The sequence below is a fragment of the Anas platyrhynchos genome, chromosome 2 (genome assembly GCF_047663525.1).
Source record: "Anas platyrhynchos isolate ZD024472 breed Pekin duck chromosome 2, IASCAAS_PekinDuck_T2T, whole genome shotgun sequence".
NCBI classification, from domain to species: domain Eukaryota; kingdom Metazoa; phylum Chordata; class Aves; order Anseriformes; family Anatidae; genus Anas; species Anas platyrhynchos.
The window spans coordinates 34818250-34832840 of record NC_092588.1 but is presented as its reverse complement, the minus strand read 5'-3'; the positions used below and the strand labels follow the sequence as shown (position 1 = coordinate 34832840).

The window sequence follows — 14591 nt, the reverse complement described above, 5'->3', positions numbered from 1 at the left end:
CTTTTTGTCAGCATGGAGACTTTGAAACTCCAGTTTATAGTCTACTGAATTCTTAATCTCGTTCCACTTCCTTGGACTTTCAATTATTCTTTTTTTTTGGTAGCACTATTTTTTCAAAAACTAGTATGAATATTTTTATCACTACACTACTTTATTACATGAGTGTTCTCTTTTTTTATTACTTATATGAACTTTTTGCTCTAACTTTTAATCTTTATTGATGTTTATGAATTATATTGATTTTTACTCCATTGACTATGTGTTCTATTTTTAATTATTCTGCATACTCATAAGATGAGTTGCATTCATGTGGCACGAAAAATATATTTCTCAGCAGTTGGTGGTTGAATGAGCACATTTAGTTAAGAAGAGGCTTTGAATTCTGAACAGATTTTTAGTTCAGTTGCAATCTCATTTCTGATCGGATTAAAAATCTCCAACATGACATTGTCATTGCATTTTTGCTTAGCAGGCAGAGAGCATCTGTCATGGATAAGGAACTTTTTTTTTATTTTGGAGATAAAACAGATTGAAGCAATTATTATTATTGTCAGCATGAGAAGATGTTACAGTGTTTATTTATTTCTTAACAGATTATAACAAAGAAATTCTTAGGAATGTTGGAAGAAAGAGAACAAATGGATAGGCAATTGGAAAACCACTGACTTCCTGTTTCTTACTTGTTCAATTTATATCTACAGATGTTTTATTCTTCCAAATGACACTATTCACTGTGAGAGGGAGCTGTACCAATCTGCCAGAGCTTGGAAGGACCACAAGGCATACATTGACAAGGAGGTAGGAGATGTTTTGAAACCTGAGTGACACCTTTGCACTGCTACCTACCCATTCAAAGAATAATTCTGACTAGGCAATACTCTCTGCAGATCGAAGCTCTCCAAGACAAAATTAAGAATTTGAGGGAAGTTAGAGGACACCTAAAAAGAAGAAAACCGGATGAATGTGATTGTAGTAAACAGAGGTAAGATAGATAACATACAGAATTAGAAGCTATGCTGACTGATAAGGCTTAGAATCACAGAATCACACAGAATCTCTAGGTTGGAAGAGACCTCTAGATCATCAAGTCCAACCTCTAACCTAACACTAACAGTACCCACTAAACCATATCCCTAAGCTCTACATCTAAACGTCTTTTAAAGACCTCCAGGTATGGTGACTCCACCACCTCCCTGGGCAGCCCGTTCCAGTGCCTAACAACCCTTTCAGTAAAGAAATTCTTCCTAACATCTAACCTAAAACTCCCCTGGCGCAACTTTAGCCCATTCCCCCTCGTCCTGTCACCAGGCACATGGGAGAACAGGCCAACCCCCACCTCACTACAGCCTCCTTTAAGGTATCTGTAGAGTGCGATAAGGTCGCCCCTGAGCCTCCTCTTCTCCAGGCTGAACAAGCCCAGCTCCTTCAGCCGCTCCTCGTAGGACTTGTTCTCCAGGCCCCTCACCAGCTTCGTCGCCCTTCTTTGGATCCGCTCAAGCACCTCGATGTCCTTCTTGTAGCGAGGGGCCCAAAACTGAACACAGTACTTGAGGTGCGGCCTCACCAGAGCCGAGTACAGGGGGACTATCACCTCCCTAGCCCTGCTGGTCACACTGTTTTTTTAGATACTTCTCAAGTTTGGTTTGTTGGTTTTGTTTGTTTGTTTGTTTGTTTGTTTTCTTGGATGGTAAACAAAGAACTTAAGCACTATTGATATTTAAAACCGTTTTAGAAACTCATGACTAAGGTTAGCCTATTCAGGTGTCATTTCAATAGCAGGGAAGGAAAGAAGCTGATTCATAATAAGAGTGTCAATGTCTGTGCTGTCTCTCTCCTGAGTGGAACTTATTTCTCTGCTGACTTTAGAAAAAATCAAAGTTAGCCTGTTTCTGGAAAGAGATTCAAGTGTGAGGAAACGTATCTTAATTCAAAATAGCTGAAAATGAAACTACCCCCCGTTCCAACTTTTAGTTAGATCTCTTTCAGGAATAGACACCACTCTTTGAAGATGCATGTACAAATTTTAAGATTAAATTTGTTTGTATTCTACTAACATATTGAACCCAGCTGTAGTTTTACCACAGCCTAGCACAGGAGCACTCACACATATATAACTTCTTTAAACAAAATGAAAATCATGAGTCATTTTGTGTAGTTCCTTAAGAAAATGTCAAAGATGGTATGTTTCTGTTTTGTTTTTATGTTAAAATTAATTGTTTCATGACTTGATATTTCTTAATAATTTTCAATGTAGCTACTACAACAAAGAGAAAGGGGTAAAGGCCCAAGAGAAAATCAAGAGCCATCTTCATCCCTTCAAGTAAGTTTGCTGTCATCTTCTTACTCTCTCAGCTAGCTTTTTGGTGACTGGAGAAATATGTATGATATTTTTGGAGCGTGAAAGGGGAGAGATGGGGAAAATAAAAGGTCATATATGGCAAGCTCTCACAACAAACCTTCAGTATTTTTGGACATACATATGAAGGTTTATGAATAATATTAAAAAGCCCTATTGATAGAAATGGAAGAAATTAATCATTTCAGAAGATGATTGATAAGCAATCATTACAAAGATCCTGTTAAACCTAAATGCAAAAGCACATCACTTCTCATATTTGCTGAGGAAAGCACTTTGTTGTAACTGCTGGGATTGGAAGCTGAGCTGAAAAAGTCAGCATCCAAAAGGGCATATTCTCATCAGCTAATCTTTAAAAAAGCCATATAAACGTAAATATTGCTAATGCTCTTGTTAACCAAATAGAAACTGTTCTTTGTCAGACATGCCCAACTTTTTCTCTGAACAGAGAAGCAGCACAGGAGGTAGATGGAAAACTGCAGCTGTTCAAAGAGAATCGCAGAAGGAAGAAGGAAAGGAAGGGAAAAAAGCGACAGAAGAAAGGAGATGAGTGCAGCCTTCCTGGACTGACGTGTTTTACCCATGACAATAATCACTGGCAAACAGCACCTTTCTGGAATTGTAAGTCTTACTTCCCTGTGCAGAGGTAAACTAGGTTGTCCTCTGCTGTGTAAGAGTTCGCACTTCGTTTAGTCAGTCAGGTCATTATTTTGAAAAATGTCACTGAGCAGTGCTGCTGCTTCTATTCTGAAGTCTTAAGGAAGAATGTCACTTGAGTATGTATGAATGTCACATAGAGATGCTCTATGTGAAACACAGAAGAAGCAAAAAGGAGAGCTGGCCTGTTAAAAAGTAGACATTCAAAACCAGCCACTGAGGTTCGTGTCACCTTTTGGTGATCAAGATGACCAAATATATTTGCTAGGAGTTGTGAGTCTTCAGCCTTGCAAGAGGGAAAGAAAAAGGAAGGAAAACCCTTTCCCCATCTGTATCCAAGCAAACTTGTGTGTGCCTATATAATGAAGCTAATCTAACCAATATATAGATTAGCAGAATTAAGTAGCTTGACACCATGAAATAGAATTAGTGTGATAGAATTAGACATTTTCTGTACCTCATACACATTTTGTCATTACTATGTCCTGAGGTGATAGTATTGATCTTGTCTTTTAGATTTAAGGTATTAATAAATACTAATGTTATCTTCAATCACTGTTATCTGTTGTATACAACTGTTTGAAAAATTCTGAGCTGAGGTTACAGGAAAAATGAGTTTTCTCTCACAAGATCGAACAGAACTCCTTACTTCATTTCCATTATGTTAAATCAAATTTTTTACACATATTTAATGCAAAGTACAAAACTGCTGGCTGGGTCTTTGGAAATTTAAATTTTTCAAGAAATACTCATCCAGTATTATTGACAGGGAAAGATACTCATCAAGCATAAACCTGATACTTTGTCCAGGCTGCAGATCTACTCTGGATCTCATAAAAGTGAGCAGAAGTAACAAATCCCTGAAATAGTAATTCTACATGTTCACCATACAAAATGAATTTGCAAATACTCTGATTAATTCTACTGAGGTTAGAGCTTAAAGACCATGTGCATAATATTGCTGAGAAGTTTAGTGGAACTTTGACCTTTTCACTACTGTCCGACATAAAAGTTTCTGCAAACCTATTTTTTCCTAAGAAAAATGCTCAATCAAATTTTTTTGAGGGGAGGGGGGCAAAATAGAATCATATCATCTGGTATTCAAGATGTGTATATCTGAATTAAAACCTTTTCCCATTTCCTCCTTTGCTATGTTGCGGTTTTAGACAAGGGATTTATGACCAAAGATTTTGTCACAAACTCTTTCTTGTGACTTGACTGTTAAGTGCAGTAGCATTGTGTCACAAACCTCGGTACCTCAGTCTGCCTTAATTTTGCCATTTTGATATCAAAGCCTATCATAAACAACTTATTGTGAAGAAAATACAAACACTATCCCTTATGAATTCTCCACATTATTCCCATTTTTGATATTCTAAAGAAATTTAAAGTCAGAACTGCAGAATGCTCACTTACTGTGTAAGAACAAAATCTTATATCTAGAAAATATATTAAGTTCCTTTAAACTTCAGGGTATATAGATAACAATCCTACTGGGACATGCCTCAACATTTCTAGGCATTCAGCATTAACAAAACAACATTTTTCTCAGCTTTGGTGGCAGAGGAGGAAAAGTGATTGAAAATTTTACTTTCAAAAACTTGAAGATCAAATGGTGATTAAGGTACAATAATATGACTCTGAACAGAGAATTTGCTAAGAGCAAATACTCATTTCAATAAAGATGTTGTCTTTTACTGATAATCTGTTCTGACTGCACTAGAACTTTTGCTAATAAGATTTTTATGTCTTAAAAATTTCCTACAGCAGTTATATGCATGATTTTTGTTTTAAAGGCAACAATTAGATTGATGTATTGCTTTTTAATTGTGGAGTAGCAAACAGTTAAGAAAAGTGTTCTCATATTTCTGTGCATTCTGGCAATGCTCCAGAAAGAGTCATGGGGTAAAAAAAAATGTCTCTTTGATGCAGTTCATAACTGAAAGAAGAGCCAAGGTATTGATTCCAATAACATGGATGAAAAGGGACAATACCGTTACTAGTTTTATAAAGTGTGTTAAACACGGTAACACTATTACAGAAAGCTACAGAACTAATTAAATAAAAATCTAAGGCACTATTAATATTTTGTTATTGGAATTAAAAAGATATTTTTCTAAAACAAAGTGTTGTTATCAGTTTGTTTAAAACTCAAAAGGTTCTGGGCCTTTCTGAGCCTTTTCCACAGGCAGAATGAGATTATAAACAGCCTTAAAAGTATTATGTTTTGGGGAAGAAGTTTAGACAACTCTTTAAACGTATTGTACTAAAACTAAATCATCTAATATTTGTGTTGACACTACCTATTACCTCCTACTATTCTGTTGGTTAAACTACAGTTTATTGAAAAGAAATGAAAAGAGGCTCACCTACTATCATATTTGAAAATCTTGATATTGCATAAAATATGCAATATAAAGACCTATTAAAGCATATTTCAGTCCATATGTGATTTTACCCTAAAGTACATGTCTGTGTTTGGTTAGCTGAATAGCTGTCCATACTTCACCATGTTTGAGATCTACATTTTCTCTAATGATGGCTTAGAGACATTAATCTCACATGTGACACCTGGCTCTTGGTGTCTTCAGTCTGGAGTGCAATCCTGCTCTACGTTTCCCCAGGTTAAAAGTAAAATAAACCATATATAAATGAGAACAGAGTATGTCCTATTAACTATAGTAATTGCTTTATTCTGTTTTATTTAGGTATATATTTGAGAAATTTGCATGTTAACAAAGTTTGTAAGTTTGTCCTGTTTTAGATGAGACTCTAATGTTATTTGAATATGAGATTTTTTTAAATTGATTTAGAATTTAAGTAAATAATCTATACATTTTGCTAGTACAAGAAACAACCATATTATTTTTCAGCTAAGCTAATAACTGTTTTTTTTCTTTTACTTACAGTGGGCTCTTTCTGTGCTTGCACAAGCTCAAATAACAACACTTACTGGTGTTTGCGGACAGTTAATGACACCCACAATTTTCTCTTCTGTGAGTTTGCAACTGGCTTCTTGGAATATTTTGATATGAACACCGATCCCTATCAGGTAAACTCCTTTCCCTGTTACAAAATATTGCGCACTAAATTCCTCTGTTGGTTGTTTATCATTATTTTTGTTATTATTTCCAATAATAAGTATTTTCTCCCCCGTTCCTCTTTTTCTCAGCTGACAAATACTGTTCATACAGTGGAAAGAGGCGTTTTGAATCAATTACATGTACAGCTAATGGAACTGCGAAGTTGTCAAGGTTACAAGCAGTGCAATCCAAGGCCTAAGGGACTTGAAACAGGTACAAGCAAAGTAGAAGAGAGTGTCTATTTCTGTTGTATTGTATTATTGTCATCTCCTCAATTGTATCCATGAAGTCTCAATCTTTTAATTGTTGCTCTGAGTAAATTGGAATGATACATCATCCTGCATAACTGCATGACCAGAAAGCTTCTTTGCAAGTTTGCGCAGGTTGTTATAGACAGACATTGATGAAAACAACAACATTTGACAGAAATTCTGCAGAAAGTTTATCATGTTATTTGCATGAAGCAATAACAAGCATACGCAGATCCTCTTACTCATAGCCATAACCCTTTTCTCTATTGCAGGATTTATTTGGTTAGGTTCTGCCTCCCAGTAGCAGATGAGATATTAAATCCTGTATTTATTCTGATTGCTCTTTGCCTGTATGACCAACCTTGGGCTCTACAACAAACTGGGACTTAACATTACAAATTTCTAATCATATGTAGCCCTCTCTGTTTATAAGGAAAGCAGTATTTCTTTAGAAGATTCTCTGAATACAAAAATGGGTGGCATTTATACTTCATAAGTCTGAAATTCTTTGCACTTAAATTTGGTTGATAGAAATTGTGTTTCTTTGTTTGCTGTTTTGTTTTTGTTTTTTTTTTTTTTTTTTTTTTTTACAGGAATATTCCCTTATATGTATTTTATATTGTTGCATCTTTGTATCCCTTTCTTCAGCTACAAACATTTCTCTTTATTAATCATTTGGGGGTTTTATTGTTTTTGAAAAACTATGGTTTTTCAGTTCTTTTATATAAAACTTCCAGGAAATCTTTATTGGACTGCAACTCTGTCTTTATTTAACACAGTACATTTCTTTTTAGGAACTAGATGCTGTGCATGGAAAGCTACATTGTGAATGGTTTTACAAGTTCTAAACACTAACAAAAGTTACTCTTGTATTTTCCTATATCAGGAAATAAAGATGGAGGAAGCTATGATCCACACAGGTATCCACACTTTTTTATTCTCCTCAGCAGCTTCTTTCCAAATAATTGCATGATTCCAGTCCATTTCAACTAATGTCTGTATCCTGCCATGTTGCACACAACCATAGCTTTTGATGCATGCCTTTTCTAACTACTTTACAGTGACCTTGGCCTTTGTTTTTTAGACCTACCATTCTGCATTTAACTTAGCTTATTGTCACAGCAAGACTTCATACAACTCATGTTCCATGCCTGTATTTAGTAGATGTTTACACAGGGAAAATAGAATAATGTCTTTTGGTTGGTTTCCTGTTGCTGCATTTTTGGTTGGTTTGTTGTTTTTGTTGTGGGTTTTTTTGTTTGTTTCTTCCTGTTTTTATTTAGGAAGTCTGTACATATGCTTTTTAAATTAATAATAGATGTGCTTAAAAGGCTTTCTGAGATGTATGTACTCAAAGAGCCTAGTCAAACCTACAGAAGTAAAGTAAAATCTTCTCACTGGCTTTAGAAATTTTTAGTAGATGCTGCTTTAAGCAAAAACAGTGCTCAGTTTGAGCAGCACATGCACAGAAGCCAGAATTTCACTGGAAGTAAAGGCTCCTTTGGACAGGGGGACCTATGCTTTCAGACCAAATCTGACATGTGAAACTAAATCTTTTTAAAAGGTTGCAGTATTTGAACTGAGGAAGGACAATGGGTGAGATATTTTGTCCCAAATTCTCAAACCCAAGGTATGCAGGAAATACTGCTGTTTACAACTACATTTATCATATGTACCTGTTTATTCCAGCTACTCCTTCTGGTGGAGGAACCAGTCAAACATAAAACAAAAGCCTGATGAGGCTGAAAAATCCCCATTCCTCACAGTACAGCACTTGCTGTTCAGTAAGCAGTACTTGTACTAAGGGGAAAAACAGTTTAGAAGATGTCCATCAGATGTCATATTTAGACTTGATACCTTCTCACTGTATATCAGTTTTATACATTTTCATCATACATTTTACTTTGGTAGAGTAGCTCCTGATAACGCTGCTTGCCTGAGATGTAAATTGGGCCCGAGGAGTACACGAGTCTACAGAAAACTTTTTTTTTTTTTCACAGAGTCTTTTGGGAAGAATCCTGTTATTAGCTCCCAGCAGCCAGGGAACAATTAAGAGAATGGATTTCAGTGTTTTGTAGTTCTACAATTTAAGCAGCTATTTTTTCCCATGCAGCTAATTTCATATTTTCTCACTTGTATATTTTTGGGATGTGGGAAAATGATGTTTTTATTTGGTTATATCTCAGTTGTTTGCATTGCTTATAACAGACTAGTGGGAACTAGTTACTACAATGATAATCCCTGTAATTATGCTCTGAAGTCTTTCATTAGAAGACGTCCTTACAAGTATTCCTAGTTTTAACTACAGAGCTAACAGAAATGTCATCTTGGAATTGCAGGATTTCATGAAATAGTAGAACACCCAGAAATAACCTTTAAGTTATATCTTGTTGTGCAGTGTAGTAATGAAAATATTTTAATTTCTGATACCAAGTCAATAACAGTTATGCTACTGGTATAAATGGCATGTATAGTATAACACAAATGACATTGCACAGCGCTGCTCCATTCCAAACACCCAGCTTCTCAGTGTACACAGGTGCCTGGGTTCAGCATTTGGTTCAACCCATTTCCTGATGGAATTTTTTTTCTAAACTTTTTTTTTTTTAATTAACAAAAAACATTTCTTAGGAACCATTAAAAGGATATGTTAGAGGACCCTTTTTATGTTAGAATCATAGAATCATAGAATATCCTGAGTTGGAAGGGACCCATAAGGATCATCAAGTCCAACTCCTGGCACCGCACAGGTCTACCCAAAAGTTTAGACCATGTGACTAAGTGCACAGTCCAATTGCTTTTTAAATTTGGACAGGCTTGGTGCAGTGACTGCTTCACTGGGAAGCCTGTTCCAGTGTGCAACCACCCTCTCGGTGAAGAACCTCTTCCTGATGTCCAGTCTAAACTTCCCCTGCCACAGCTTAACACTATTCCCACAGGTCCTATCACTGGTGTTTACAGAGAATGGGTCACCTGCCTCTCCACTCCCCCTCGTGAGGAAGTTGTAGACCACGATGAGATCCCCCCTCAGCCTCCTCTTCTCCAGGCTGAACAGGCCCAGTGACCTCAGCTGCTCCTCATACGTCTTCCCCTCTATGCCCTTCACGATCTTTGTTGCCCTCCTCTGGATACTCTCCAACAGTTTAATGTCCCTTTTATACTGTGGTGCCCAGAACTGCACACAGTACTCTAGGTGAGGCTGCACCAGTGCGGAGTAGAGTAGCACAATCACCTCCCTCGACCAACTAGCAATGCCGTGCTTGATGCACCCCAGGATATGGTTGGCCCTCCTGGCTACCAGGGCACACTGCTGGCTCATATTCAGCTTGCTGTCAACCACAACCCCCTGATCCCTCTCTGCGGGGCTGCTCTCCAGCGTCTTGTCACCCTGTCTGTATGTAAAGTCAGGGTTGCCCCGTCCCAGGTGCAGGAACCAGCACTTGCTTTTGTTAAACTTCATGCAGTTGGTGATTGCCCAGCTTTCCTATCTGTCCAGGTCTCTCTGCAAGGCCTTTCCACCCTCATCCGAGTCCACAACTCCTCCAAGTTTGGTGTCGTCGGCAAATTTGCTCAGAACTCCTTCTAGTCCTACATCCAAATCATTTATAAATACATTGAAGAGGACTGGCCCTAAAATGGAGCCTTGAGGGACCCCATTAGTGACCATCTGCCAGCCAGATGTGTCCCCATTTACCACAACCCTTTGAGCCCTGCCTGTCAGCCAATTGCTCACCCATCATAAGATGTTTTTGTTACGTTGTATGCTGGACATTTTGTCCAGTAGGATCCTATGGGAAACCGTGTCAAAAGCCTTGCTGAATCCAAAAAGATTACATCAGCTGGTTTCCCTTGATCAACTAGGCAGGTGGTCTTATCATAAAAGGAAATCAAATTTGTTAGGCAGGACCTACACCTCGTGAACCCATGTTGGCTGGGACCAATGACCACATTGTCCCCCAGGCACACTACAATAACTTCAAGAATCATCTTCTCCATGATTTTTCCAGGCACTGACGTGAGACTGACAGGCCTGTAATTGCTAGGGTTTTCTTTCTTACCCTTCTTGAAAATTGGCACAACATTTGCCAACTTCCAGTCTACTGGGACCACTCCAGATTCCCAAGATCATCGAAAATTAGGTGAGAGAGGTCCCTCGATGACATCAGCCAGCTCTTTAAGCACCCTGGAATGAATCCCATCCAGATGCATGGACTTGTATGGATCCAGGCAGAGCAGCAAATCCCACACATGTTCAGGGGAGGTTGGGAGTTTATCATGCCCACCATCATGATCCTCCACCTCAGGGCACCCTGGGTCCTGAAGTCCATCATTAGTGTTGAAGACAGAGGCGAAGAAGGCATTAAATGTCTCTGCTTTGCTTATGTCATTGTCTGTGAGGAGACCTTCCCCTTCAAGTAGCAGACCTATGTTTTCTTTGGTCCTCCTTTTTCTGTTCACATACCTAAAAAAATTTTTTTTATTGTCTCCCACAGACCTGGCCAGCTTCAACTCTAATTGGGCTTCGGCCACATGAATTTTCTCCTTACAAACATGAACAGCATACTTGTCGCCTGACCCTCCTTCCAGCAGCCGTACACTTTTTTTTTTCACCTAAGCTCTAGCAGAAGATCCCTGGTTAGCCAGGCTGGCCTTTGGTCCCATCTGCCTGACTTCTGATAATTTGGAATTGCCTGATCTTGTGCTTTTAGGAGGCAGTGCTTAAAGCTTGACCAGCACTGATGGACGCCAATGCCTTCAAAACCTGCAGATAAACCAGTGAAATAAGAAAGGAAAAACCCTGTGCTGCCAAGTCATTTGAACCCCTTCCTGCATAATTTCTCAAATCAGAGCTGCTTCCACTTCAAAATGTCCTAAGTTAGTACAGCACTGCGGGTGTTACAAGCACAATATTGGGACAATGGGCCTGAATGAGAACAGCCAGTGTAGTGCTGTTTGCTTAATACATAGGGAGAAACTTTAGCAGGGAAGTATTTGTGTTACTTGTGTCCTTTGACATGTGGACCACGAATCCATAGATAACAGAATGTGTAAATCAGTCTCCTCTTTCCTGCTTGTCCATGGTCTTTCAAAGCCACTAAGCAAGTTACTACCTACTTACCTTTAGTGGAGATTCATCCACATGTTGTGTTAGTTTGGGGATAACACAGCCACAGATAGCATCATGGGACTCTGAGGCACAATAGTATTGGACAATGAAGTTCAGATAATGCGTGACTTTAAAAAAAAAAAAAAAAAACAACTGAAGATGCTTTAGTATGAACAGTTAGTAACACTTTTCGTCTCTTTTGGGTCTGTGATATAGCTGAGAGATTCCCTAATATCCATAGAGGGAAACCACTGATGTGCTGTTACTCAAACGCAACTCATCTGCATTTTCCTGCTTCATGCCTGTTTGTAATGAGATTTCTTACAGGAGAAAACCTTTTCTTTCCTCTCCCTTTCCCCCTATATACTTTCATTTCAGTGAGAAACTTCATGCTTACTACTAAGTTGTGGAATTAATCTGTGAGTTGGCTTGCTCTGTCAACAAACATAGACTCAGCTGTACGACCTTAAGGCAGCTTTCCTATTTGTTTAACATGTATGAATACAAGTTACCTTTGTTCCATGCATTTAAACAAGTTATTTTTTTTTCTGCTTAACATGAAGGTCATGGAACAATTTCCAGTGCCTTCCCAGCTGTGAAAATCCTCACTCATCAGCAGCGAAACTGAGACTGCAGAAGCAGTCCAACAATTAGAGGGGAAGAAATAGTTTCATTATGATGGACCATTTAGCTCTGGCTCAGCCTTTGAGCTATGTTATAGAAATACAACAAGCTCTTTGCTGATCTGAATTCTCTGCCACACAGCCCTGTTGCCCCACTACTGGGGTTTGATGAGGAACTCTGCTCCTCCACCCTTGGACAGACAGCAGAGGCTCTTCTGGGCCCTAAGACACCATCCTGGCCTCTTCTCTGCCCCACACTGCCCTGGTCCATCCCCAAAATTGTTACTGATAAATGGCAGCACTCCTGTTTCAGTTTCTGCCATACACCAAAGCACTTTGGCCATTGACTCTCTCTATGGAAGTTTATTGTCCTATGCAGGTTCTGATATGGCATATAAAAAACAATTTACAAAGCTGTCAATACAAATAATAACAAAGCAAAAAATAAATAATTTATCATTTGTAGTGTAGTTAACCTCTTTGAGGGTTGATGACTTTTCTGATTTTTTGATGAATTTGAAGTTCCTTTTGATTAATTTTGATTAATTTTGAAATTCCCCAAAACTATATCCCTTCCTGTGATGTTTCCTAGGGCCCTTTATACCTCTAAGCACCAGAATATTAAGATTTATTTCTTGAAATCTCTGCAGTACTTCATTATTATTATTATTTGTTTGTTTCAGGAAACAAATTATTTATCATTTAACTTCTTAAGATGTTGCTCATGGCCATGCTGTGATTTCATTTCTCTTGTCTACTTCAGGAAAAGATGAAAGCAAGGCACCCTGTCATAACTGCTCTACCAAATCCAAAAAACTTGTGTTGCTTCCAAGCCACTTTATACTGGGAAACAGAACCATAATTCTGTGGGAAAAACTTTAAAAAACTAAAATATATACATTTTATGTTGTAAAATATTTGCAGCTGTCGTTTTAGATAAAGAAATATCAATTAAGAGCAAAGATTCAGTTACAAGAAAGGAAAGTGATTTCATTCTGGTGGGAGCAGAATGAGGCTTCTATCAGAATGAGGCTCTTCATAAGAAAAACTCAAATTTCTTTTTTCCAACTATGACAGTATTTTCCTGAGTTTCCATATGATGGACTAAATATTGGAGAAATTCTTTCTACTAAGAAATGATGGAATAGTAAAGAAGGAAAGACTGTAAGATAAAATAGATACACATTGTATCTGCTGTTTTACTTGAATGAGAAAAGGCAAGTTAAAATGCAAATAATTAATAGAGATGTCAAGAATTCACTGTAGGAATGAAGAGTCTAATATCGATAAGTGTCTGTACTCAGTTTGCACTGTTGGACTATAGCCACTTGAACTTCCAAGGTAATTAGTACTACCTTACCAGCCTGTACATTTTTCAGAAGAATATCATCGCAGTGAATTAATTACTAAATATTGCTTACAAGACTTTTTTGTAAGGACAGATCTGCCACTTCCCCTGAATGGCTTTTGCATTACCTGATTAGTTTTTCCTTGTAGGCCATTTTGTGGGTAAAATCTTTGGATGAAAGACAGTCTGTGCAGTGAATTTAATGAAATAGTGGTGTTAGGTGTTACTTATCAGTGTAAAATGAGCTTCACAGTACATCTGATAATCTGGGTCACTATAGTCACTGCAGTGACTTTTAAAAATCTTTTGGAAATGGATATCCTTCACAACTTTTTTTTTTTTTTTCCAGCTATGATGAGTGTAAGAGGTACTACCATTGCTACTTACAGACTCAAGTCTGTGCTTTTTATTCAGACATATTGTCTGACAAATCTGTTGGATACTTTCTTTGAAAGCTTTTTATTTTTGTGGGGAAAAAAAAAAAAAAAAAAAAACATTTAGAAGATACTCTATATTTTAATAACATTTTACGTAATAGTACAGTCCTATAATTCACACCAAGTTGTTACAGTTTTTATTTCTTGTACATGCTCCATGTAAATTAAAATGAATATTTACAGAGTAAATATAAAAGCTACCTTTGGCTATCTTGTATTAAATAAAATGTTAAATGCTAGTTGTTTTGCAGACCTTATGTCTCAAGCTATTTCTATACCAAATTCCTATGGGCTTGGTCAGCAATGGCTTTCAGATTCAGGCCCAGTTATTACACTTTTTATTCATCGCATTCTTTGGTGGAGTGTTTAGAAAAGGCAAATGGATTATTTGTGTACTGAAGCAAGTTTTTTGCCTTGAAATATCAGAGGGAAGATTTGCCTTTAAATGCCATCACAAAGTCCCATTAGGCCAGATTCTGCTCAATTTTACCAGCCCAAGGATGCAGCAGAAGACATGGGTTTTACCAGTGTGTGTTTAGCAGGAGCTGTGAACACACCTGAGGCCACAATCACTAATGAGACGACTGAAGATGTGGAGCATCTTATGTTTTCACCTACATATGCTATGCATAGTGGTGCTTTCAAGCAAATGGAAGTAGAAAAGCACGTGGCAGCTTTGCTTGCACTTTTACACTGGTGTTCACCATTAGGCTTTATTCTTTCTTTTAA

The 14591-nt window shown here is 37.7% G+C and overlaps 1 protein-coding gene across 11 annotated transcripts in view; it reads left to right on the top strand.

Annotated features, from left to right (window-relative positions):
- Positions 1 to 14591, top strand: part of SULF1 (sulfatase 1) — a 130418-nt gene that overhangs the window by 113366 nt on the left and 2461 nt on the right. For 4 of the 11 annotated variants that reach the window (XM_013099339.5, XM_072034529.1, XM_005019344.6 and 1 more), the window contains 6 exons: positions 702 to 798; positions 888 to 982; positions 2255 to 2320; positions 2805 to 2977; positions 5923 to 6065; positions 6186 to 6309. In XM_013099339.5, coding sequence (XP_012954793.2) covers positions 702 to 798; positions 888 to 982; positions 2255 to 2320; positions 2805 to 2977; positions 5923 to 6065; positions 6186 to 6309 — 698 coding nt within the window. The other 7 variants (XM_072034530.1, XM_005019345.6, XM_072034531.1 and 4 more) reach the window with 5 other exon arrangements.